Source organism: Acipenser ruthenus, chromosome 26 (genome assembly GCF_902713425.1).
Source record: "Acipenser ruthenus chromosome 26, fAciRut3.2 maternal haplotype, whole genome shotgun sequence".
NCBI classification, from domain to species: domain Eukaryota; kingdom Metazoa; phylum Chordata; class Actinopteri; order Acipenseriformes; family Acipenseridae; genus Acipenser; species Acipenser ruthenus.
Window position 1 is genome coordinate 21,535,134 of NC_081214.1, and position 25,506 is coordinate 21,560,639.

At 38.4% G+C, this 25,506-nt stretch overlaps 1 protein-coding gene across 7 annotated transcripts in view; it reads right to left on the bottom strand.

Moving 5' to 3' along the window:
• LOC117430578 (protein diaphanous homolog 2) overlaps positions 1 to 25,506 on the bottom strand; it is a 408,548-nt gene that overhangs the window by 149,346 nt on the left and 233,696 nt on the right. For all 7 annotated transcript variants that reach the window (XM_059000922.1, XM_059000925.1, XM_059000921.1 and 4 more), the window contains one exon: positions 23,320 to 23,414. In XM_059000922.1, coding sequence (XP_058856905.1) covers positions 23,320 to 23,414 — 95 coding nt within the window. The remainder of the gene's footprint in view (positions 1 to 23,319; positions 23,415 to 25,506) is intronic.

Below are 25,506 nucleotides of genomic sequence, written 5' to 3' on the forward strand. Positions count from 1 at the left end.
ATCCACATAAAACAGTTCAACAGTCTGAAACCAGAATCACTTGGTTCCCAAGGCTAGATTACAGAAACCTACCTTCTGTTTCTTAGACGCAAAATTAGGTTAGACTGTCTCCCAGTCCCAGGTCTGCCGCCAGCCCTGTGCATGCACATTTAGGATAACATTGTAACCACAAAATGTATCCCAAAGGGTAGTACACAAATGAAATACAAACTGGCACCGTCCAAATGTAATACCTCTGTGTGAGTTAAACAGTAAGTGATGTTTGCAATCATTTAGAATATTATTATTATTATTGTCGTCATGTACAGTATTTATACTTGTTTGTTACTGGGTTATGTAACTGAGATAGATTTACCAGTGAGCAGGAGGCTGTGTGGTCCTGTGGTTAAAGAAAAGGGCTTGTAACCAGGAGATCCCCGGTTCAAATCCCACCTCAGCCACTGACTCATTGTGTGACCATGAGCAAGTCACTTAACCTCCTTGTGCTCCGTCTTTCGGGTGAGACGTAGTTGTAAGTGACTCTGCAGCTGATGCATAGTTCACACACCCTAGTCTCTGTAAGTCGCCTTGGATAAAGGCGTCTGCTAAATAAACAAATAATAAATAAACAAATAATGATGGGAAATGTAGTTCTGAGAGGTCCATGCAAATACATGGGAAGCCATCTTGAGGCAGGGAATGCAATTAAATGTTTAAGAAAAATAAATACATTGAAAACAATGCACACACCTCATGTAAAGAGTTGTAGCAACACATGGGAACATTTGTAACACAAACAAACAAAAAGGTCCTTATGTACCCTTTAAGTAGCTGTTCACTCTTCACTTCTAGTTGACTGTGGCTAGAGCCAAAGTGTCTTTATAAGTGCCAGCGCCATCTAGTGCACTGTGTATTGCCAAAAAAAATAATACTAATAATAATAATGCTCCAAAAACCTGCTCCAAAATGTTAGCACATTAGATGGTGCTTGTTCTTACTTCTATGAAGATATTTTAGGTAATCTAGCCTATGTATGTTACATGCATATATGGCAGACTAATGCTAATGAGCAAAGGGTAACAAAGCTAATCATAAAGAGGCAGAGTAATACAGCACTGTTACTCCAGGACTGTGTTGCTGCTGCTGCTGCTGTTGAACACTTTGTATAACAGCACTGTATCTGGTGGGATTTGCTTTGGGTCCTGTGGGGACAGAGCCTAAATGGTGGGACTGTGCATTCAACAATTGTAATAAATGTGCCTCTCATCTATATACCTTTAGGTTGCTGCGTTTTACAAAATCGGATTTTCCATTTGTCTCATCGGTCTCAAAGGGGGCTACTGAATGAATTTGAATCGTTCAATCATAAATAAATAAATAAATGTAAATATAGATCTCATGGGAGGCTTGGTAAGGGTGACTGCTAGCAATAGAAACAGGTTTAATTTAGTTATAAGCACAGGGGTGATTGTAGTGTTTTACCTGAAAACATAATAAGGAATGAATAAAAAATATTTCTTGGATGACCGAAATACAGATTGCTGAATTCCTGTACAGTACATCCCGTATTTCTCCCCTGAGTAGCTGTTATAAGTTTGAATACTATATTGTGCTTAGAAGTATTCCTTAAAGGGAATCAGCTGACACAGGAGTGATTCCCTGGGGGGGCTGGCATTGTAATGTGATTTTACCTCTGCAACACTGTATTCCCAGTTCCCTGGGTGTTTTGAAGGATAGAAGACTGCACTCATTAGAAAAAAAGGCACACTCGCTTAATATACAAGTCTGTTTTAAAGTCTCAACAGACACCTTGATCATATAATGCCTAAACTGCTTTTTCCTACAGCATCCCATCCTGACAGTTTGGGCTAACATTCCTGTTGCCATTTCGAAAGAGTCTATTTTTTTCATAACAGATATGTGGGGGGCAGTAAGGTTTTAATTGACCTCACAAACATCACAATTCAGTAGCCACTGTGTTGCCTCTGCACATTATCTTTAGGACAAGAAAAACAAATGTTGCACTTAGAAGGTTGCTGTACAAAAGCATTGCACATGTAGACCATAGAAAAATAATGTTGTCATGTTTGATATGGGGACTGCAGCCCTGTTTTTGTTCTTCTTCTCTAATACATCTCTAGGTAAGTCAACCTTGCAATGGAATATTTCCTGTAATATATCTAGTGCTGGATTATGGCACATGTGCAACAAACTGATGTACTGTAATAGAAAACAAAAATACCTACAGTGCACATTGTGTGCATACTGTACTACATGGTTAATTATCCATCTGTATCTTCAAAAATGTGTGTTTGAGGGGCTCCCGAGTGGCGCATCCGGTAAAGGCACTCCGTGGAGAGTGCAGGGTGCGCCCTATAGCCTGGAGGTCGCCGGTTCGAGTCCAGGCTATTCCACTGCTGACCGTGGACAAGAGTTCCCAAAGGGCAGTGCACAATTGTCTGAGTGTCGGCCAGGGTGTCCTCGGCTCACCGCGCTCCAGCGTCCCCTATACGCTGGCCGGGCGCCTGCATGCTTGCCTGTAAGCTGCCCAGAGCTGCGTTGTCCTCCGACGCTGCAGCTCTGAGGTGGCAACATGGTGGGCCTGCAGAGTGAAAAGAAGCGGTCGGCTGACGGCACACGTTTCGTGAGCTGAGCCTAAAATAATACAATTGGCTATTTCAAATTGGGAGAAAAATTGGGTCATTTGGCGACTACTAAATTTAAATTCCTTCAGAATAGTTGTATCACTATGTTATGTTAAATTTACCACGTGGTATGGGCTTAAACATCACCCCTATGTGTTCCCTATGGCTTCTTCTGTGCCAGTATCAAAATTCTAAATGCATCACTCTGGGTCAGTTAGATAAGCCACAGCATGTGTGTATACATAACTCAGGCAACTTTGACCTGCTCTTTAAATATAAAAGTCTAAAACTGCACTCACAGACCTTTAACAATCGTTGCCTACCTAGGCAATTACCTTAAAACAACCTTAAAAACTTTATTTTCTTTAAATGTTAATTGTGCATGTAAAGGTCAGTTAAGTGAAGATAACAAACCATGGCTCCCTTCTTTGGGAGAAGTAACCTTTCCTCCTGTTCTTGCTGCTTCCTTCCACTCATTAACTCCCTTCTAATTTGGACAGGGAGGCAAGGAGGCCCGCCAGCAGTGTTGCATAGTCACATGGCCAGCTGCAGCCACACCAGCTCCAAGGCAAAGTCCTGCCACACTTCAGGAACTGTTTCAGGGTTGGGGGTGGAGCAGATGATGAGGATGGATGATCCAAGAGATATAAACAGTGTTGCAGGCTCATCAGTTTTTATAAATCAATTTAAAGGGAGTGTTCTGTAAAGCAGTGCAGGCCTAGAAAGTCAGAGCTTGGGCTGAATTAATTTTCATCTTAAATTCAGTTTATGTGACCAATTGTGAACTAAAAAGATATCTTATTTTCTATTAAAGACATCAAACACATTTTCCTTCGATTTTTGTATTTGTAGAATACCCTCCAGATAGTGTTGAATCTAAAGTATCATGCTGAGAACTGAAAGCTTAAGTAATTGCAGATATCTGGGAATGATTAATCAGATATGTGGCTCAGCATGTGCTGATGTATAATTTATGAAACAAATATATAATAAAATATTGACACGTAGCTGTTTTTTTGAGGCTACGCCATTGGGTTACATCCATAACATATTTAGGCTAATCATTTCTTAGTATCAAAACCCAGATTCATTCGGAAAGTTACAAAGTGTCCACACTTTCTGTATTCAATGAAAATCCATTTGTGCAGAACTCCCTGAGCAGGCCTTACCTGTAGTAAGTATTTGAGCTATTGTGTATATTAATTATTTGTTGTCATTGGGATCTATTCACGTGCCCTAAAATCACAATGTTTAGGTTCCATGCATAACAAAACAAATGTTTATCCTCACATAAATGATTAACACCATTTTTAGGCATTCCAAACGCAATGCTCTGATCCAGTGGTATGCAGGTCACGTGACAGCATATCCACCTACCTGGATACATTTTATATTTTTATGATCATTACCATTATTATTATTCTCTAAATTTCTATTTTTAGCATCTAAGGCAAATGGTCCAGTCTTGATTAAAATGATTCCTGCACCAAATTGGCACTCTTGTTTGACTGACTGATACCAGCAGATAAGCATTGGAGGCTGTATGAATGCAGGTCTCTTGATGAGCAACTTAAAAACGATTTAGCATTTAATTTCTAGAGAAGATTCAGAGTCTGTGCCTGGAGTTAGGGACTATTGTTGGCTTTGCTGTTTCCCATTACTGGATCAAACTAAAATGTGGGCTCCATCAAATGGATACAGCAGCAAGCATAAAGTGGACAACTGGGTTTATCAGTCTTGAATATCTTATATCTAGACAGGAATCTGGGTTGCAGTTGTAATCCAACAACATGCCAACACGTTTATTAACTCCTTTTGCAGAGAGACTTTCTTGACATTGTACACAAATCGGTTTCTTATCCCAGGATCTGTCAGTCTAATTCTTGTGCATTTAGTTTTTAAGAAACAGCCATTGTTGATTAGACACCCTATTAATATTTTATACAGCTGTACAGTCTTTAAGTAAGGGGTGCATTTAACTGAAGTAGTTACACCACAGAGAACATAAACAAAAGGCTTTAAATGTGTCAAGTATGCTGCGGAACACTGCATTATGTTTAGAATATACTAAGACTTTAACGTCTATGTTAATGGTATTCCTGGCACAGTAACAAGTTGAGGAGAGGTAGGAATGTTTTAAATATAAAACAACTTCATAGAAAAGAGTCTTCAAATCTTGCCAACTTGAATATGAATATAGAGCAAAATACAAAGGAAACCAACTACATGGGACAGGAATCTCTTCACATTCTTATTTCAAGTCCCAGAAATCTTAAATTTGGCCCAATTAAGCTGTCAAAATGGATTATAAAGGATTTGCATCTCCAATACAGTCACTAGCTGACAGAAGAAACATGAAACGTGAGAATTTGATTGCAACAGGTGCTGAAAGCAGTCAAGAAAGGTGACACACGTATGGTTGTTTTTATAATTGAAACCAGAATTGTGGTTGTGTAATTCAATGTGTTTTAAGGAGGAGGAAGGTGGGGAGGGGGGTGATGGAATATCGTATTCAGTACACAAAACACAACACTGTGATGAATCTGGTTGCAAAACAAAAATGTCTGTTTAAGCCACAGAAGAGCTTGTCACAAAGAGCACTGGGAATGAGCAGGCTGAATCTGCAATGCCAGCGGCCATATCATTATTAGCGGTTGAGATGCTAACGGACTAATTCCAGCTATCAACGTTTGCATGTAACATAATGAAACAATTATAAAGTAATATTGATTCTCCCAGGTGGGGGGCTAGCTTCACTTTGGGTCCCATAGTAATTACTTTTGTACTTGTCATTCACCTTGGCAATGGGGACAAAAACAAAGTCACACCTTTCATTATTTATGAAAAAATTCCAGCAGGGTGCCAATTAGAAGGGCTGCAGATATCTCATTTATATTTTGCTTCTTTGTCCTTGGGGTTGCTGCCAATAGGAGTAAATTGGGACTGTAAAAAATCACCCTTGTGAGGTCATCAATGCATTCAGTATTAAGGCCACCATCAGCTGACCCTACTGTATCACACAAGCATCTCTAATAAGAACGACATGATGTAAATCGACCACATCCTTCGGAAACCTTGGATGCAACTCCATGCAACTCATTTGCACATTTCATTTATATAAACTCAAACAGTTAATCAAAATCAGAAGAAACCTACAATAAACACAATCAACTATGAACCTTCACTAGTATGGCCACCTCCTAAACATTTTTAAAAAGCTAAGAGAACTGGTCCAGTATATATAATTGCAATAATCTTTTAATGTCTCTGTCGGAGAATTTACTGCAGCAAAGTGTTTTTCATGAAAAAAGAAAGCAATAACAACACCCAGGCACTGTTTCTATAACCATTTTGACAGAATGACAGTATCTGTAGGGCTTTCAGATCTCAACTTTGATCTCAGTTGCTGTCAGGCTGCTTCCCTTTAATGTGTTTTACTTTTCAAAACCACAGACGATCCGTATAAAGTTAATGTAGTTTAATAGGCACGTTTGACGAGCTTCTTTTTAACATACATCCTGAATTGTGTCTTTGAAAGGCTAACATTAAAACACAGCAGGTTTTACAAAAAGCACACTGGAAAGAAGAAAACAAGATTCTGGGTGGCTGTCAGTTGATCTCATCTGATCTGAATGGTAACTGTTTGGGTCCCCTCAGTTGGATAGGGAATAATCTGTTATTTTAGTGAACTGACAATAACCCCTTTTTTAACCAACAGCTTTGGTTGCTTTCTTAATTACCCGTGTAGGGGGTTGAGGGATATAAATCTGTTTAGTGGTGTTGAAATCCACACTGTCTGGCTTGGAGATTGAGAGGTACCATATATCTTTGGGTAACACACTAGCCAAATAGGCATATAGGAAGCAGAGAGGTACAGCCAAGGCAGTTTGTTATTTTATGTACTGTAGTATTTCTTTCATTTTTTAAACACTGAAAGCAGGACGAGTCTGATGATTACGAGGAGGGGTGCCTGACATTCACACTAATGCTGTATGCTGCTTGCAATGTCCTATTTGCTCCATGGAGCACTACTTTCTTTTTATCTTTAGAAGGTTCCATCTGCTAGGCAGAGCTTATCCCCTACAGTAAAGGCAGAAAATAGGGAAGATCAACAAATTTCAAATTAGTCACGGGGACAGGCAGGGCAATCAATAAAAATGTTCTCTGAGCAACAAATCCTTTATTAAACTCCACGAATCCAAACACCAAGATAACCCAGTGAAAATCACAACAGATGCACAGGGCTTTTGTATCCAAGTTTAAGGTTACATTGCTGGTGTTTCTAACAGTGACTGTCTCAGGGGTAGGTCTTTTAACAAAACTGCAGATATTGGCTATTTCTACAGTTTCATTTCCAGCGGCAAACAAAGCAGTGAACAGTCCTTAATCTAAGTAAACAGTATAAAATGAACTCAGCCATTACTTATGAAACCGAATCGTGTGCTTTTAAAAGTTTTCATCACTACCTTAGTAAATGACATCCATCCAAAACCCAATTGAGAAGCTTGTGCCTCACCCCGGCAACTGAATTTCACAATCAGCTTTCTATTTCTGTTCAATCCTTTGAAACTAACTTGAAGACTTCAAGAATATTCAGTTAGTCAATAAGAAAGTCAACATGAGCAAACACTATGTGCAACACAGAAACCAGGACCAGAGGACTCAGCTTCACACAGAGCGTGGCAAGAGTATGGAAATGGTTCCCAAGCCATGCTGTTGATGCTTAATCATTGGGATCCTTTAAGTCCCGATTTGACAGTTTTGATCTCAACCAGCTAGCAACCGGGCGAGCATTAATGGGCAAAATCACTTCCTCTCGTTTGTTAACGTTCTTATGTTCTTAATCTGCAGCAGAAAGATATCAAACCCCAACACTAATAGTGAACGCTGGTTCTTGCTATTGATTGACTTGCGACAAACGAATGACGACACCTGCAAAAATCGCATTAAACTAAATTAGAAATAAATAAATAAGGAATACATTTCAGAAGGAAAAATAAAGGAAAAAAACTCTTCAAGTTACAAATCTGACTGAAGCATGGCGTGATGTGAAATCCCTCTGAAAGTAAATCATACCTGAACTGCCTCTTTAATTTTCCACCATGTTGCTCTCGATTTGCAGAAATTCCAGATTTATTTTTAAAATATTATTTTTATAATTGTAGAACTATATTCTGTGCTTATACATGCTAAATAAGTCAGTGAAAGCTCAAATTCGATCTATCTGACAGCTGTGTAAATTCTTCACTTTATTTTAACCTAGAGATGGAATTCTAAACCCCTTAGGATCAAGGACTTTACATCATCAATTATAAAACTCACATTAACCCAAGTGCATTAAATGGAATGAATATATATATATATATATATATATATATATATATATATATATATATATATATATATATATATATATATGCCAGTTGGTATGAGATTCAGGCAGTCAAACCGTCAATACATGATGTCTGATCAGCAGCTAAGCTCCAATTTGATAAACCTGAACTGCATATAAAGGGATGTGATAGTATTCCAAGGTCATTTTTATGACAAACACATTAAAATATTCATCTTTTAAAATCGTGTTGTTTGCATCTTCTTTGATAAACACCCCAAACTCCATTACCATTGGTGCAATTAATAGGAGGCAGAAAAACACCAAATTAATAAATAAAAAAGTTCAACTATGTTTGGTCTCAAGTTGTATTATTTGATTTCACAGTTTCTTTGTGTGTGTTTTTTTTGTTCCAGTATACACACACATACATACAAACACCAGTTCCCCATTTAATTACCTTCTTTTATAAGATTTTAAAACCCTAATTGTTCTGCAGAAACAAAGCAGCAGACAGACGGATTGCTCAGATGACCTGTGAGGATGGATTTATTACTGAACTAATTTCCCTGCTGTGGTTTGTGCCAGTTTTAAAACATTTCAAGAGCCTTTGCAAGTCCACTCGAGTACTAAAACTTGTGTGCATCATCCTTTTTCACATAATACAAGTGCCACTGGGTTCAAGATCTAGCATGATTCCTTATCAAATCAGTAGGCTATCATGTATTGTAGCAGTGTGTATCACAAGACAACAAGCTGGCACCAACTGATACACAAGGGTGGTCCTTCTGGTCAACACTGGGGTGCATTAAAGGGCTAGTTCCTTACCTTTCATGAACAGTAAAGTGAAAGCTAATGACATGGAACCCCTTTGCTCCAATGCTCCTTCTCAACAGGTATCACTATTGAGCAGTTCATCTTGTCTAGCCCCGTGGTGAAGAGGGGGGATTACACTGACAAATACATTGGCCAGAAATAATAATCCTTAAATATGTTACAGGCTCCCACAGGGAGTTTACACAGGGGCTGCTCTTTGTAAGATTTCTCAAAACACTGTCCCAAGTACCACTTAAACCAACCACAATCTCATTAGATTGAGCTCCCTCTCAGCTAAGCCATCATTTACCTGCAATAACTTACATTTTTCTGTGTGTAACGATATGACATTGAGTGAGTCTCTCTTTATTTAAAGGCAATGTAAACAAAAATGAAATTAAAGTGCTTTCATTGCGGGAAAATAAACCTTCTACCACCAAATCACATTCTCTATTACTGGAAGTCTCAGAGGAAAGGGCAGGTCGGGGTGCAATAGAGAGGAACACAAGTGCAAGACACTGCTTTATTGCATATAAAGATCAGGAATAAAAAGGAACTGCTGGAATAACTGTTTTTTTTGTTTTGTTTAAACTTAATAGTTTTCCATATCAAAATACAAGAATGAAACATTTTATTTCCCAGGTTTTTCATTATTTGAAATGACAGCTGTCTAAGTCAGGTCTTATCCAAACTAAATGTTATCTGTTCTGATTTTAAAACGTTCATTTCCATCTTCCATAGTTAATTCATGAAATATTAACAAGACACACTGATAGTTCTGTCAGCAATTTTAAAAACATAAAAATGATTTATTTGAAAAAGTTACTTTAGTACTTACATTTTTTTTTACATCGTGCATCATAACGCACAGGCATTTGTACAGCAGACCCCCGTTAATCAGTGCAGACTGGAACTGATTTGAGCCCCAATTAGTGAAAAACACAGATTAGCCACAATTGAGTTTACTGTTTGGGAAATCCCTGCGCTATTAATTGAAAACTCGAAAAATGCAACAATACAAATAAAAATATAATGTCCCAACAACGGTCAAAATATATACTGTACATAATCAGTGTTGTTCAGAGGCAGAGAGCTGGTTTAAATAAGTCACTGATCTTGCTCTTTAATTGTCATAACTGCTCTTCATATAAAGAGTCTTTAGTCTGTTTTCTGCTCGCTTGTCACTCGTTTCAGTAACTACAATACAGAGCTGTCCGTTGGCTTGCACTAGACTGTACTCAATTGAATTGAATTAAATTAAATGATGACCGTCCGCTTCCGCACAGATATGGTGATTTCCTCACTAATAAAGTGTGCAAATACCCGCTTCCGCATAGATCAGATGATTTCTGCACTAATACACGTTGATAATGTACTGTACCGCAGGGATTATCTGAACACCAATCATTGAAACACGGATTAACGGGAGTCTACTGTAACTGTTTGTTTATACACTTTCTATTTTGAGTCAACTGCCTGAAAAGTTTGTAGGCAATTAATATCAAAGATTTTGGTATAAAAAACAAGCCCGCAGTTGGATTAGAACAAGAATTTACCTGTCCAATGTTTAGAAATGATAGCTACCTGTCCTGTGGCCATATACCACATGGTAGGGTTCTCTAGTGAAGCCTTCTGATTGGTGGATGCTCCTAAGGTTTCTAATGCTCATTCCATTGCTAGTTTTGGATACAGGCATCGTTTCTTTTACAGGCCTGTGAACTAAACTACCATTATCTAAAACTTTCTGTGCCTGGAAGGTGAGCTGAAATCAAACTATAGTTAATTCAAAGGGCACCAATTCCCTCTGCTTGTCCTCTAACCTGATGTCTGTTCCATTGTTTATTTCTCCACTCCGCCCCACCTGTGCCCTTTAGAAAATGTAAATGGCATAGAATGATATGCCAAGTGCTCGCTGCTAATGTAGGAAACAAAGGCTCTCTGTGAGGCAGATGCCTGCAGCCCACAAGCAAGCCAGGTAATGAGGGCATTTGAATATTTATGTTGTGCCCCATATCAACTGCTGTTGGATTTGATTGACAAACAAGATAAACAATATCATAAAGCAGGGCAAAACAAAGAGCCTTTTAGGCAAGCTGATGCTGTTACTCAAAAGAATGTTGTTGTTCACCTTATCACTATTGGTGGTTATTTAAAGCTGTGGTGTCCAGTCCTTTTTTTAGTTTACATATTTCACAGTGTACATAAGGTTGGAACCACATGGCCTTTTGGTGAAATTATAACATATGTAGCTATTATGTGGACACCATTATCCATTTTACAAATGCACCATTTGGAATAAATTCCCTTTTTAATATACAGTCAAACTACAGAGTTACTAACGCCACACTTACACACTGACAGGTTGATCAAACACAGTACTTGAAACCAGAAACATCAATCTGGCGACTGTGAAATAAGTGAAGAATCTGCGCTGTGAATTTTAAAGTTAAACAGAGCTCATCTGGCTTAATTCCTGTTGTCTTTTTTTTATCCCTCCTTTTACATTTTTAGACATGTTAGACAGTACACATTCATTAACTAAGCTATAACTGAGCTATAACTAGTCTTCAAGGCAAGCAAGTTTCATGGGGAAAATACGTTTAATTTTTTGTGCAATGTGTTTATATGATGGAGCGCACGGTTGCCGATATTGGCAGCGTGTTGTTGTAGCTTTTAAATACATTTGAATTAAACAAAGCAAGCTTCATAAACGCAATGCTTGCTGGCCGTTTGTTTGAAATAGCCGAAGCAATATTTAAACCAAGCTTCTTATCGGCTGTTGGCAATATCAAGAAAGAGTGCAAAGTACCGTGACAGAGATATTAAGAAAGCAGAACCAGGGAGGCAGGGACTTCTAGAGTTAAGAAAGAAGCCTTCAGTAGCAGGTTACATTTACTGTTTGTTTTGTATTTTGTTTTAAAAGCTTTGTGTGGAGATGGCTTATAGTAAACCGCATAGCAACACTGTGAATTGTAGCCTAAATAATCTCGTTTACATTTGCTTACTTTTAAAGCAAAAAATGTCCCCATGTTTAAAGCAGTTTGATGTTGTTTTTGTTCACTAATCTATTTATGCATGTGTAAATGTCATTTTCTATAGATGTTCGCAAATCCGACTTTTTCACTCATCCGCCTATACCCCAGTCCACAGGACGTCGGATATGCAATGTTGTACTATAATTCATTTTTCATAAGCTTCTATTTGGCGATATATCATTTAAATAGCGATTTTTTTAAATGTTTGTTTTATTCATTTAAAACAAAACTTTCAAACAGTTACAAAAACAAAGTTTTTGCAGTTGTTTCAAGCAGACAAAATAAATAAATAAGCAAAGGGATTTGTTTTTTGAAAAGAAAGATAATACAATATTGTGGCAAAGTGCCCCGCCCCTGTGTGCATTTGTGTGTTCTGTGTATGTATGCGTGCGTATGTTAATGTTGGTGTATAGATTGGTACACGGGATATAAACAGGTCTGTGTTTCACGTGTGTTTAAATTGTATATTTGTATTTAGGCACGGGATTGCACATCACGCACGTGCATTTATAATATAATATGCGAGCACGGGGTTGCACAGAATTAATTCACGTGCTGGGATTCAAGTGAATAATTAATTAGTAATTGAATCCCAGCACAACAGTATATATAGATGCACATTTTCATTCAGTCGGGGTTAGGTGTTCGGTGAGTGGAGAACGGGATTGGAGACGGAGGTGAAGTAAAATAATAATAATAGTAAAAGTAATAGTTAACGTGTTTTCACTCACCGTGTTTGTTCGTCTGTCTGTCCTGCACCGTCTGTTTAGTGTTTAGTCGTTTTGTATGTCTGTTTATTTTGGCGCAAGTGCCGTGTCCTGTTTTGTACCGTTTAAAACCTTTTTATTTGTTAATAAACGCTGAGTGCAGCCATTGCACTCAGCTCATCACAACCACTGTCTGTCTGTGTTTGAATTCCTTTCTGGTCTGACGCCACCCACTCTGGCCGTCTTTGTGACAAATATAAATAAGGTTAAAACACAAATGTCTTTCATAAAACAATACATCAAAATATAGACTGCTGGGATATTAATATTGTCTGGGTTAAGTCTTGTTCCCATTGTCTGTATTTTTCATGTTCTTATCTTCAAACTTTAACATTCAATAATCTCGAAATCTATCCAGGAGTCAATTATTTGGTTTCCAGTTATTGATAAATAGCCCATTTAAATGAGATGATCTTTAAATGACATAAACATACCTATGATGTAAACCTTTACATTACAGTCTTGAGTAAATCATATTTATCTTACCTGAATTATCAATAAAAACACTGCTTTTCTATCACGACATGCCTCTTGCATTGTCTTGCTTTTTTGTAAACATATGTACAACCCCTAATAAATCCTGTCTGTCTGCCAGGAGTAAGAGTTTCTTGCTGTAAATATGTGCACAGTGCAGTGCGTCCAGTAGCCCAAACTGGGACTGCCCACCGGCCAAATTCCAGAGAGGGAAGTCATTTTGACCTCCATTTCAGAGCTTCTTCATGTGACACATGTAAAATAAGCAGCTTGTCGAATAATGTATAATGAAGAAAAATACAAATGTGATTTGGGATTTGACACAGGCTGAATTCACAAGAAGAGATAAAACAAGTTGGTTTGGTCACAGTTCCACACAGGTTTTAGGAAGAAAAAAAAAAAAACATCTTGTTGATGACTTGCCTCACTGCACAGGCACAGCAATCCGAACATGCAGATAGCTACAGATATATCTGCGATTACAACTGGATATGTTGTAAATGTTCTAACGAACCTTCAAAAGCTCATTTAAAGATATTTCCATGAGCTGTGCGATTACTCCCTCAGTTGAAATACTACACAAACTTTGCATATTTCAAATTCTATGTCAGCAGACCAACAGTAGACCTTTAAAGGGAATAATTAAATACATCGGAAGACTGTTACATATTTTTAATGTTATCTTTTTTAACAAGATCACAGTTTATCACAGATTTCGGTGATTATTTACATCATTATATTTTTTTTAACAAAATAATCATTAATAAAAGATAGAATATTAATTATTAAAGATCTCAAACATCTAGAGGCCTCATTACAGAATTTTTGTATATGCTGGTTGAGTTGAAAATGTGGATTACATCATCTATGATAAATCTGACTCTTACTTAATATCCATGGAATGCAAAAATACTGCAGAGTGGCAGGTCTATTTAGAAAGGGAGAAAGACCTGTCCTTGTCCCTTCTAGATACATGCATCTTAACATTTCAATTAGAACCTCTATTACTGTATATGAATAACTCATATTTTGCTGTTGATTTGTAAATCCTTTTCTATTCATGAAGATTAATTTTACAGATGGCCACATATCCAAAATTAATTCAACTGGAACACTACAGGAATAACAGCCATTGGAATTAAAACAAATTTGAGGTGATTATTGTGTCACCAAATTAATTAATAAATAGATAGTTAAGTATGGATGGCACAGCAGGACACAAAAGTCAGCAAATGTCGTTCCTTTTAGAGCTTTTTCAAAGTTCAGGAAATATCTTTAATAAAGGAAACATTCAGCTGCACAAACATGTAAAGGGTACTATACAGTAAGTGATTCAACAAGCACTGATTATATTAACAGTTGTTTGTTAGCAGGGGAAAATAAAAGTGTGAAGGTCTAAACTTATACTTCTCGGCCAAACATTTATTGTAACACTTTATTTTCCCACCAATGTATCAAAAATGTCAAAACATGGTTTCACAATTTCTTCCCTGAAGGGCTGTGACAGCTAAGATGATTAAAAGGCAAATCAAATTCACAACAATAAAGTTCAAAATACATTTGAACTGGGTCAGTATGAGGATGAGGGAACCCTAAAACACAAAGCAACCCTTCCCCCACCCAAAAAATAATAAAAAAAAATAAACTCCCAGTTATCTCCCAGTGTATCCCAGTAAAATACGGCAGAAAGCAGTCCTCACTGACAGACCCCTGACTCATGCCACGAAACAAAGATTGAGTTGTTCTTAGATTCAAGATGATTTTTAATCAACATCTAAATAACACAGAAAGAATGCCCAGAGTTGGTCAGAGTCATCTCAGATGGAAAAAAGGATGTCAGCAAGTCCTTTACAATTTTCTATAGTTTTTAAAATTATATTAAACTTCAGCTCATTGGACTTCAGGTGACATCAGGTGATCCTGATACCTGCTGAACATGGAGCGAATCTACAGTGTTGTGGAAGGATACATGGGCTGACCCAATTTAAAGTGAAAATAAAGTCTGTATATTAATGATACATTAATAGGAAAAGTACTGCCTAGTCATTAGCCTTTCCTTCTGATAAGGGATGAGATTAATATTAAATAAATCGTCGACATTAAACTGATATTCAGTGAAGTGTGCTTGCAGGGCCACAGCAGAAATCCCTACCACACACACACACACATATGCAGAAATAAATTATTTTTTTAATGGTTTAGCGTTAGCTGTTTTATCCCATTCTACCTCAAACACTGCTTTGTAAAAATCCATGGCGGCAATTGCGGTATACTGTGCGGTATACTGCAGGCCAAAACCTGTGAGAGCCTCCCCCATGACTAGTGGAGTAGTGGTTAGGGCTTTGGACTCTTGACCGGAAGGTTGTGGGTTCAATCCCAGGTGTAGGACACTGCCGCTGTACCCCTGAGCAAGGTACTTTATCTAGATTGCTCCAGTAAAAATCCAACTGTATAAATGGGTAATTGTATGTAAAAATAATGCGATATCTTGTAACAATTGTAAGTCGCCCTGGATAAGGGCGTCTGCTAAGAAATAAATAATAATAATAGTTTACAAGAAAAGTATATGAAGTGAAGGCTCTAGGAAATGGTTACCAATATGTTACAATCAATTCTCAGTTTAGCATAATTACTGGTCTTATTTCATTGTGCTGAGAATATTTTTGTTCTTCACTGTTTTTCTTTTTGGTTGATGTCTTTTTTTATGTTAATTTGTTATGTGTAAATATTTGAAAATATAACCCACAGATAAACTGCTGCTGTAAGTCACATGCAACTGGACCATCAGAATTATAAACTACAACACATTAAGTAATTACTGTAGGTACCAGGGAGTATCAGCGGCTTTGCATCTATAGCATTGTCTTTGAAAAGCTCTATATTCCAAATTGAAGTATAAAATACAAGCAAAGAACCCCCAGATCTTCATGTTATCTGGCTCACAGCTGTGAGTCTTATTTTGTGGATTAACCAGGTTCGCTCAATACAACAAATCAGTCAGTTTAATACTAATGCTTTATTAAACATCAATATCAGCATGCAATATAAAAACAACACCTTATCTTCTAACACTCAACAGACAAAGGGGGGGTAGTGCTACTATTCTTTGCGATAATAAGAGGTAAACAAAATGGTTTATAAAATGCTGGTTAGTAACCCTTTAAAAGCCAGACACTTTACCACAGATCCACCCTAAAGCTGCTATTAATTTATCTGGATAGAACATTGCCTGGTTTAAGGTGAGAGGCTGTTTTGAAAGTATAAAATCATTCTTTGAGCCATAGAGAATAAACACGAATCAGAGACTGTGACAAACTTCAAATATCCTTTTAAAATTAGACCTTGCTTAGTAATCAGTGTGATTGGTACCAGTCCTGAAGTTAATGAAAGTTATAAAAAAAAAAATGGACTCTCTTTAAGGTCTAGTTTTCTTTCACTGTGGTGCTTTGTCAAACACTGATGAATGCCCCTAAAAAAGCATTCTTCAAGGTCTGTTCAATTTGGCTGAACTGTGCGTGCTTGAGTTTAAATCATCCCTATTTGCCACATTATAAGTACAAATGCATGTGCTTAGAGGTGTCCTGAAATCATGCCAAAGCATAAGAAAATAAGGAAAAGTGCTTGAGGACACAACAGTCTGGTCCAGTCAAGATTAGATTTTTTTTTTTCCCTTTCCTTTTTCTAAAGTGCTTTAAAGTAAAATTATCATTCGGAAGACAGACTTTCTGCCACCATGCTGTACAATCAAGCTTGTCACATTCATTCAACACAACACCCATTTTGTGACCAGGTTCACTTCAAGTAATGTCTCTCAGACTGTTTTTAATTCATCCCCTGCATCTGTATAAAACACAGGGCTTTAAAGCTGCAGAATCCCACGCACAACTACGAGTCCTTTATTTCGTCTTTAGATGGTAAATGCCCTCATTAAAATGGGTATCTAAACCAGACTTGCTATGCTACACATTTTCATACAAATGAAAGAAGACATTGCAATGTAATTTTTCTAGGACTTAAACTAAAGAAAGTGCCTTAAGGCATTATAGGCACATACACTGTAGGTTTGCGTATTTTTATTTAGAAACTACAGTACTGTGCAAAAGTTTTAGGCAGGTGTGAAAAAATGCTGTAAAGTAAGAATGCTTTCAAAAATAGACATGTTAATAGTTTATATTTATCAATTAACAAAATGCAAAGTGAGTGAACAGAAGAAAAATCTACATCAAATCAATATTTGGTGTGACCACCCTTTGCCTTCAAAACAGCATCAATTCTTCTAGGTACACTTGCACACAGTTTTTGAAGGAACTCGGCAGGTAGGTTGGCCCAAACATCTTGGAGAACTAACCACAGTTCTTCTGTGGATTTAGGCAGCCTCAGTTGCTTCTCTCTCTTCATGTAATCCCAGACAGACTCAATGATGTTGAGATCAGGGCTCTGTGGGGGCATACCATCACTTCCAGGACTCCTTGTTCTTCTTTACGCTGAAGATAGTTCTTAATGACTTTCGCTGTATGTTTGGGGTCGTTGTCATGCTGCAGAATAAATTTGGGGCCAATCAGATGCCTCCCTGATGGTATTGCATGATGGATATGTATCTGCCTGTACTTCTCAGCATTGAGGAGACCATTAATTCTGACCAAATCCCCAACTCCATTTGCAGAAATGCAGCCCCAAACTTGCAAGGAACCTCCACCATGCTTCACTGTTGCCTGCAGACACTCATTCGTGTACTGCTCTCCAGCCCTTCGGCGAACAAACTGCCTTCTGCTACAGCCAAATATTTCAAATTTTGACTCATCAGTCCAGAGCACCTGCTGCCATTTTTCTGCACCCCAGTTCCTGTGTTTTCGTGCATAGTTGAGTCGCTTGGCCTTGTTTCCACGTCGGAGGTATGGCTTTTTGGCCGCAAGTCTTCCATGAAGGCCACTTCTGACCAGACTTCTCCGGACAGTAGATGGGTGTACCAGGGTCCCACTGTTTTCTGCCAATTCTGAGCTGATGGCACTGCTGGACATCTTCCGATTGCGAAGGGAAGTAAGCATGATGTGTCTTTCATATGCTGCAGTAAGTTTCCTTTGCCGACCACTGCGTCTACGGTCCTCAACGTTGCCCGTTTCTTTGTGCTTCTTCAAAAGAGCTTGGACAGCACATCTGGAAACCCCTGTCTGCCTTGAAATTTCTGCCTGGGAGAGACCTTGCTGATGCAGTATAACTACCTTGTGTCTTGTTGCTGTGCAGAGTCTTGCCATGGTGTATGACTTTTGACAGTAAACTGTCTTCAGCAGCCTCACCTTGTTAGCTGAGTTTGGCTGTTCCTCACCCAGTTTTATTCCTCCTACACAGCTGTTTCTGTTTCAGTTAATGATTGTGTTTCAACCTACATATTGAATTGATGATCATTAGCACCTGTTTGGTATAATTGTTTAATCATACACCTGACTATATGCCTACAAAATCCCTGACTTTGTGCAAGTGTACCTAGAAGAATTGATGCTGTTTTGAAGGCAAAGGGTGGTCACACCAAATATGGATTTGATTTAGATTTTTCTTCTGTTCACTCACTTTGCATTTAGTTAACTGATTAATATAATCTATTAACATGTCTATTTTTGAAAGCATTCTTACTATACAGCATTTTTTCACACCTGCCTAAAACTTTTGCACAGTACTGTATATACAAATATTTGCATGTATTCTCCCTACAAATGCATTATACTGATACAATAGGACTATGGGACAAATAAGCCTGAGAAGTTCTTAATGAATAGCAATGGTATGCATTATTATACGATATAATCCAGCCCTAAACCTTTCACATACACAGAATGGTCAGTGGTCTTGAGTGGGAACTTGCTAACTGTGAGAAGGTGCCAAGTTGCTAATATAAAGGTGCATGCGCAAGGAAAAGGGATGGGGTGAGGTGGATGGGGCGAGGGCAGTTGCTAGACAATGATGTGGCAGATGGCAGACAGTGAGGTAGTATTTTAAATGGGTAAAATGCATATCCCTTTTTTCTGGTGGATAATGTTGTACGTTTGTTCAGTACCATTTGGTACCAGTATTACTGTGCAACTTATCTGATGTCGTTTAACATATTCTTGTGTTTTCCTAAAATGACTAAGTTCAGGGTTATAACCATTTCCTCTCAAGAAAGGAAAAGGGGATCTAAAAATGAATAAATGTCCATTCCATTGTCAAGCTTTGTATCGCAGTGTAGTTGGCAGGGATCAGGCCAGGGCAGAGAACCAACTCCCAGATAATCCCAGTTAAAATACCCGTAGGACTCCAGATCCTCAGACAAAAGGAACGATTCCCAGACTCTTCTCATTCAGGCCTGCAATAAGCTTAATTTATTTTTTCCTTTTTTTAGCTGCTACAAAAGGTGTCTGGCTGGCAGCACTGGGGATCCAACATCCTCTCACATCCACAGTGCAGGTGCAGCACAGGCAGTGCCAAGCCTCTCCACGCCACCACTGTATCTTGAACCTGAACACAGCGCCCCCTAAATTGGTATAGGGGAAATAAAATCCTCAAAGATGTACCCCGACGACCCTGCCTGCAGAGCTGCTACTAACTGGGACAAAGCTGGCTATGTGAACTGTGAACTCTAAGAACTCCATAACCTGTTTATTAAAAGGTTCCTGAGTGCTGGAACATCACACAATGCCTTTTGAAGCCCTTCAGCTCACACACGCGCCTGCTCTCCAAAGGCACTGTGCTTTTCTTCTGTTATTCCAAGTTCACAATGGCATTGCTGAAAGAACAGGGCATGGATGCACTGGACCTTCAGTCTTTTCATACGGGGACATTCGTCTCATGTCAATCTCTGATTTCTGGACGTTTCACTTCATTTTAAACACTTTAAAGAAGTGTGTGTACGTGTTTTTTTTTTTTTTTTTTTTTTTAATTTAAAAACAAAAAAAATATTGAAGTAAAACCCATTTCATAAAACTCCTATGGATATATGTCCGAGGAAACTCTTACAAAAGGACCAATAAATAATTTTGATGAACACAAGAGTTCTTAAATTAATATTCTAGTATTGTGTTTTTAAATAACACATTCTGATTACAGCAGGTTATTTTTGGGGAAATTGTTTAATAAATAAAATAAAATAATAATAAAAAACACATCTTAAAAAAGGAAATCAAATCACTTTGGCTTATATAACTACAAACCCAAATTGGAATGCAATATCATTGAGCAGTATGTCCATTAAACCTAATTTTGTAAAGGGCTGTCAAACACCATGACAAATCACGCCATATATCGTAAGTGTATATAAAGAATTACAATCTGAAATAACATGACACAGTTGTGTGCTGTAATTTTAAAGTGTGAAGGACATTCCATTCAGAAGCGGTTCTATGCAAAACTAAGCTGACTAAAATTGAGTTTGTGAGAAAGAGTCTTATAGCAAGATTGCCTGGCTATAGATCTCAGGGAATAATTGCTGGGAGCATATTCACTGTGAGAGCTCAATTGGCCTCAGAGTTCAGGCATGTATAAATCATAGTCAGTCGGTGATGAAGCCTAATGCAAGATAAGGGGTGCCAATCAAGTTTAATATACGTTAAACAATGATGAATCAGAAGAGGCTAGAGCAAACCAACCTAAATCCTGAGTTACTAGGAACAAGCAACAGCATTTCAAAATATGACTGGGGAGTGAAACTGAACAGTATCTTTACAAAGAGTGTGGGTAAACTTCTAGCTTCTGGTTTGGAACGCAAACATCTAGTTGTTATTATTATTATTATTATTATTATTATTATTATTATTATTATTATTATTATTATAATATATGTATACAGGATGGAATAAAGCATTGTAATCAGAAAACTCAGAAGCCATGGGGGGGGGGGGGGGGGGGGGGGGCATTTGGACCAATAGGTGAATTTGGTGGGACTCTTCCACAGTTATTATTCTATGGCCCACAGTTCCATAGAATCTTATCTCTTTCAGCACACAGCTATAAGAAAGTTCACTGCAGACCGTTCTAGTGGTATAGGAAAGAGAACTCTCAAAATGGCGGACCAATAAACTATGAAACATAATAATGTCAATTTATGTCAATGCATATGTATTTATCAGCATAAGACACTGAAACTATTTAAGTTAGTTGTGCTAGAGTAGTCTTTCAGCAAAATTATTTTGTGCTGAAGAAGTCCAAAGTGTTTTTTTAGGGGGTGGGGGGCATTGAGGTTTGGCCCTAGGGGGAAAACCGCCCACAGAAGCTTCCAACAGCACTTCCAAATGCACCTGGTGCCGTTAAGTACCAACCAGGCCCAACGTTGCTAGTTTCTGTGCTATTGCTTTGGACACAACACGCTTCAGCGAGTACCACACAAGTTCACATCTCCAGGCAGCTGCACAGTTACAAAGGAGAAAGGCAGGCAGGGAGAGGTAAAGGGTTCACAGCACATTTGTTTTCATTTCCCTACGATTCCACCAAGAAGGAAATAAAAAAAAAGAAAATCCAGAAAGAAATGAAAATGAAATGAAAAGGTTTTCGGTTGTGCTTTGGCATCCATGGCTGCTTCTCTCTGAGGCAGTCCCACCTGGCATTGATGGAAATGTCAGAGAATTAGAAACATATGAAGCACTAACTGCAGCTTTACAAACATTCACACCATGAGTAACCCAGCTGACAAACGCAATAGACTCATCACAGGAGAAGAGCTGTAAAGGTTTTTACAATCCCAATGCCTCTCAGAAGCCATCCCCTCCCTGGCCGAAGAGGAACTAGAAAAGCTACAGGTTCATCAACAGCTGCTGCCTATCCATTCCTGTTCCTGCCATCAAAGATTCTGCTTCCTCCAACCCCAGAGGCCGACTGCCAACCCTGTCAGCAAAGAAGCCCCGCTGCCACTCCCCAGCCCGGGGACAGAGGGAGAATAAGGGGGCCCTTTATACTGTATCACTGCACAGGTTATATGCTCATGGCTCCCACAGTATTTTCCCCATAACACCAATACACTAGCACTTGTTTTCTCGTTTTAAGGAAGAACATTCTGATGGTTTCTGACTACTGCTTTACAAAACGGAACGTCGTATATATTATTATCCATGTTTTTTTTCCCCCTGATAAATATACAGCAGACTCAAATCTATCTATCTGTCCATCTATCTAATTAACTTATTTTTTTTAATTTATTTTAAAATAACTAGTCATTAATAGATAAATGTGATGTTCGTGCTTAGCTTGTTGTAAAGGAGAATGTATAGGTAAAATAAAACAAGCAAGCAAAAGAAAAAAATATATATATATCTTAATTTTCAGCTAAAGTAACGTAAAGAATTAAACCGGCTTTACAGAAACCTGTGACATTCTGAAATGGTGAATAACCACAGGTTGGTATAATTGGATCTTAGGAGACTTAAGAGCTGAAAGAATTGGGCTCTGCACTTTGCCCTGATTACTGCATTCACATGGTGGTCTCAGATGTTGCTGCACAGGTAAGAGGTACTGATAAATTATAGCTGAAGGCAATTATTATACATTTCGCATTGACAGAGATGACAAGTAAGCAAGAATAGAACAAGAATCTATTATATGACTCAACAAAAGTAAAGCATTTAAGTATTTTTAGTACATCTCTTCTCTTCATTTGTAGGTCTACAATGCTTTTTTTTTACATCAGTGTACATATTTGCTATTGGTATGTAAGTGTAGAAATCTATTAGATTTATAAATAATCTTAATACCTGGTGACCAAGGTTTTAGCATGACAATCAATCATATCAACAACATTTTGCAAATTCTGTTACATGTGTACACAAAGTTGAAGGATGCAATGCCCCCTGCTGGCTGATTTCTGCAAATACATAGTTATTTATTAATACCCCCTCCCAAACAGTCCCTTTACACACACGCAATGATGGGAATAGATGAGCACAAATACAAGATAACACATGAGCAAATCAACACTGGAGCCTGAAGCCAATGGAAAGACGCCACAAACCATCCCCACCTTAAAACAGCCAGCTTTGTTTGTAATTACCTCTTCCTGAGAAACAAAAACAGCTACCAGGAAGATCATTAATCTTGCGCAAAAAAAAAAAAAAAAGTGTGTTCCTGTGTGTTTGCCAAGCAGTGTCCCAGACCGCCTATTGTTGCCAGATGAATGGAAGTCCCATTCATCTCTGAATGGCGTGGGGCTCTAAAGAGTCAGAGAAACACTGCAATGACCTTGCAGAGAAGCGAGGTCAGTGAGGACGTCCTTGCTCCCTCCCTCCTCACCCCTTCCCTAAAACAGGTGCTCTTACCTGGATCAGCGCTTCACTCAGCCTCTCCTCATCCACCTCCAGAATGATGTCTCTGATCTCTTCATAAGGCAAGCGAAATGAACCCAGAAAGATAGCTGGAATTCAAAAAAGGAGAGACAATAACTGTCAGATTTACTGCAACATATCTAACTCCTTAAGGAGCATTCTGTAAGTTGTGTGGAATTGAAAGCTGGGGGTGCTATAGGGAATTCTCAGTGCTCCTTTAACATTGTAGTGTTCCTTATCCAAGGACAGAAAAGAAAGCCACCAGCTACGTACCATATGATAGAAGGATGAAACGGGTTATTGTGAGGTATACGCTACTGTCTATGGGGTGACACTCAAAGGCAGTTTTTAATTATTATTATTATTATGAATACATCAAGCTTCAAAACACTGTAGACTGTTCAGACCTCAATGAGCGATGTGCAAGTGACACCTGAAACATTCAGCTTTGGGGGATGATTTGTTCCAGTTAGCAAACCACAGCAGGTGTCCCGGGGACTTCTTGACGGAGCTCAGGTGTGCAGCGTACATGTGAAAGTTCATAACAAGCCCACAGCAGGCTGGGCTTGTAGAGAAACCTCATTAAAAGGTACACGCTATGCATCTGTTTTTGATCTTTGAAACATGGACAGGATCATTGCACTTCCCAGATGGAATAAGTCAGCACCGATGCATGTCAGTAGCTGTCTATTCAATTCTACCCAACTGGATCTCCCCCCAGGTCTTAATGTGATTATCTGCAGTCTGTTAAAAATGGTTACAATTAAACACAAATTTCAAGGTGAATCAAACGATAACCGGAGAAAATTGCTTTGAACATTTTATTTTCCTGATCTTTTCACTGTGGCATATCTTTTAGAAAAATGTTGCACGTATGTAATGAACAGCACTACACAATGAAGTCCTCTGTTACACCATTCCCACAAAGAAGGCAGACGTTTCAAAAGATGACACAGTGCTTAATCATGAAAACCCTTTCAAATGAGATCAAAGAATTATATACTTTCCAACCTCATCATGTTGCTGCTTGACAGCAGACCACTGTGAGGTCACACTCCACATTTTGGGTGACCCAGTTTAAATGGGTTTTATTACCACAGCTGGATTTGTTAAAATCATTTTACAGCACTGGAAAACTAGACTGCATCAACCACCTATCCGTGGTTATATCAGGATTACCCCTACAAATAAGCAGTTGATACAATCTAGGTGGACTTTTCTGGTGCTGTAAAATCAAACTGTGGCTTATTCCGACCGCATGGGCTCCTTTTCATCAACACTTTTTTAAAAAGGAAGATAAAACTGGCAAATCTCGCAAAACTAGAAGCAATTCCTAAGTTTACTTTAAGTCTTTTAAGTTCATCTACGTTGTTCCTTGGTAGTTCAGTAACACTGCTGATGTGCAGCGCAGTGTGCAGTAATGCGCTTTGATTAATGGGGGCCCACATGTAATCTTTTTCTCTCAGGTCAAGTCCTTTAAAGGTGCAATAAACACAGCTGTGTTTATTTTCTTACCTCAGCACATGCAGCTCCCTTTTGTTTTGCTGTTGATTTTTTAAAAAAATATACACTACCGGTCAAAAGTTTAAGAACACCTCAATTTTTCCAGTTTTTATTGAAATTTACGCAGTTTAATGTCTCAATGTACTCTGAAATTAAAGCATAGAACAAATAAACAATTGGAGATAAAAAAGAAATCATGGAATCGTTTTGTTTAACAAAATTTCATCTAAATTTTTGACTCAAAGTAGCCACCTTTTGCAGATATAACAGCCGAACACATTTGTGGCATTCTTTCTACAATGGTAATCAAATATTGTTCGGAAAGTTCTTCCCAACACTGTTGCAGACGTTCCGACAAATGTGTTGCACTTGTAGGTTGCTTTGCTTTAACCCTTCTGTCCAGTTCATCCCAAACCAGCTCGATGGGGTTTAAGCCTGGAGACTGTGCTGGCCATTCCATGATTTGAAGCCTACCGTCTTGTTCTTTTCTTCTAAGGTAGTTCTGACATAGCCTGGAGGTATGTTTGGGTCATTATCTTGCTGTAGGATGAACCCCTGACCAACTAGGCGTATACCAGAGGGTATTGCATGGTGCTGCAAAATGCTGTGGTAGCAGTTTTGGTTCAGGGTGCCACTCACTCTGTGCAAGTCGCCGACTCTGGATCCAGCAAGAGAGCC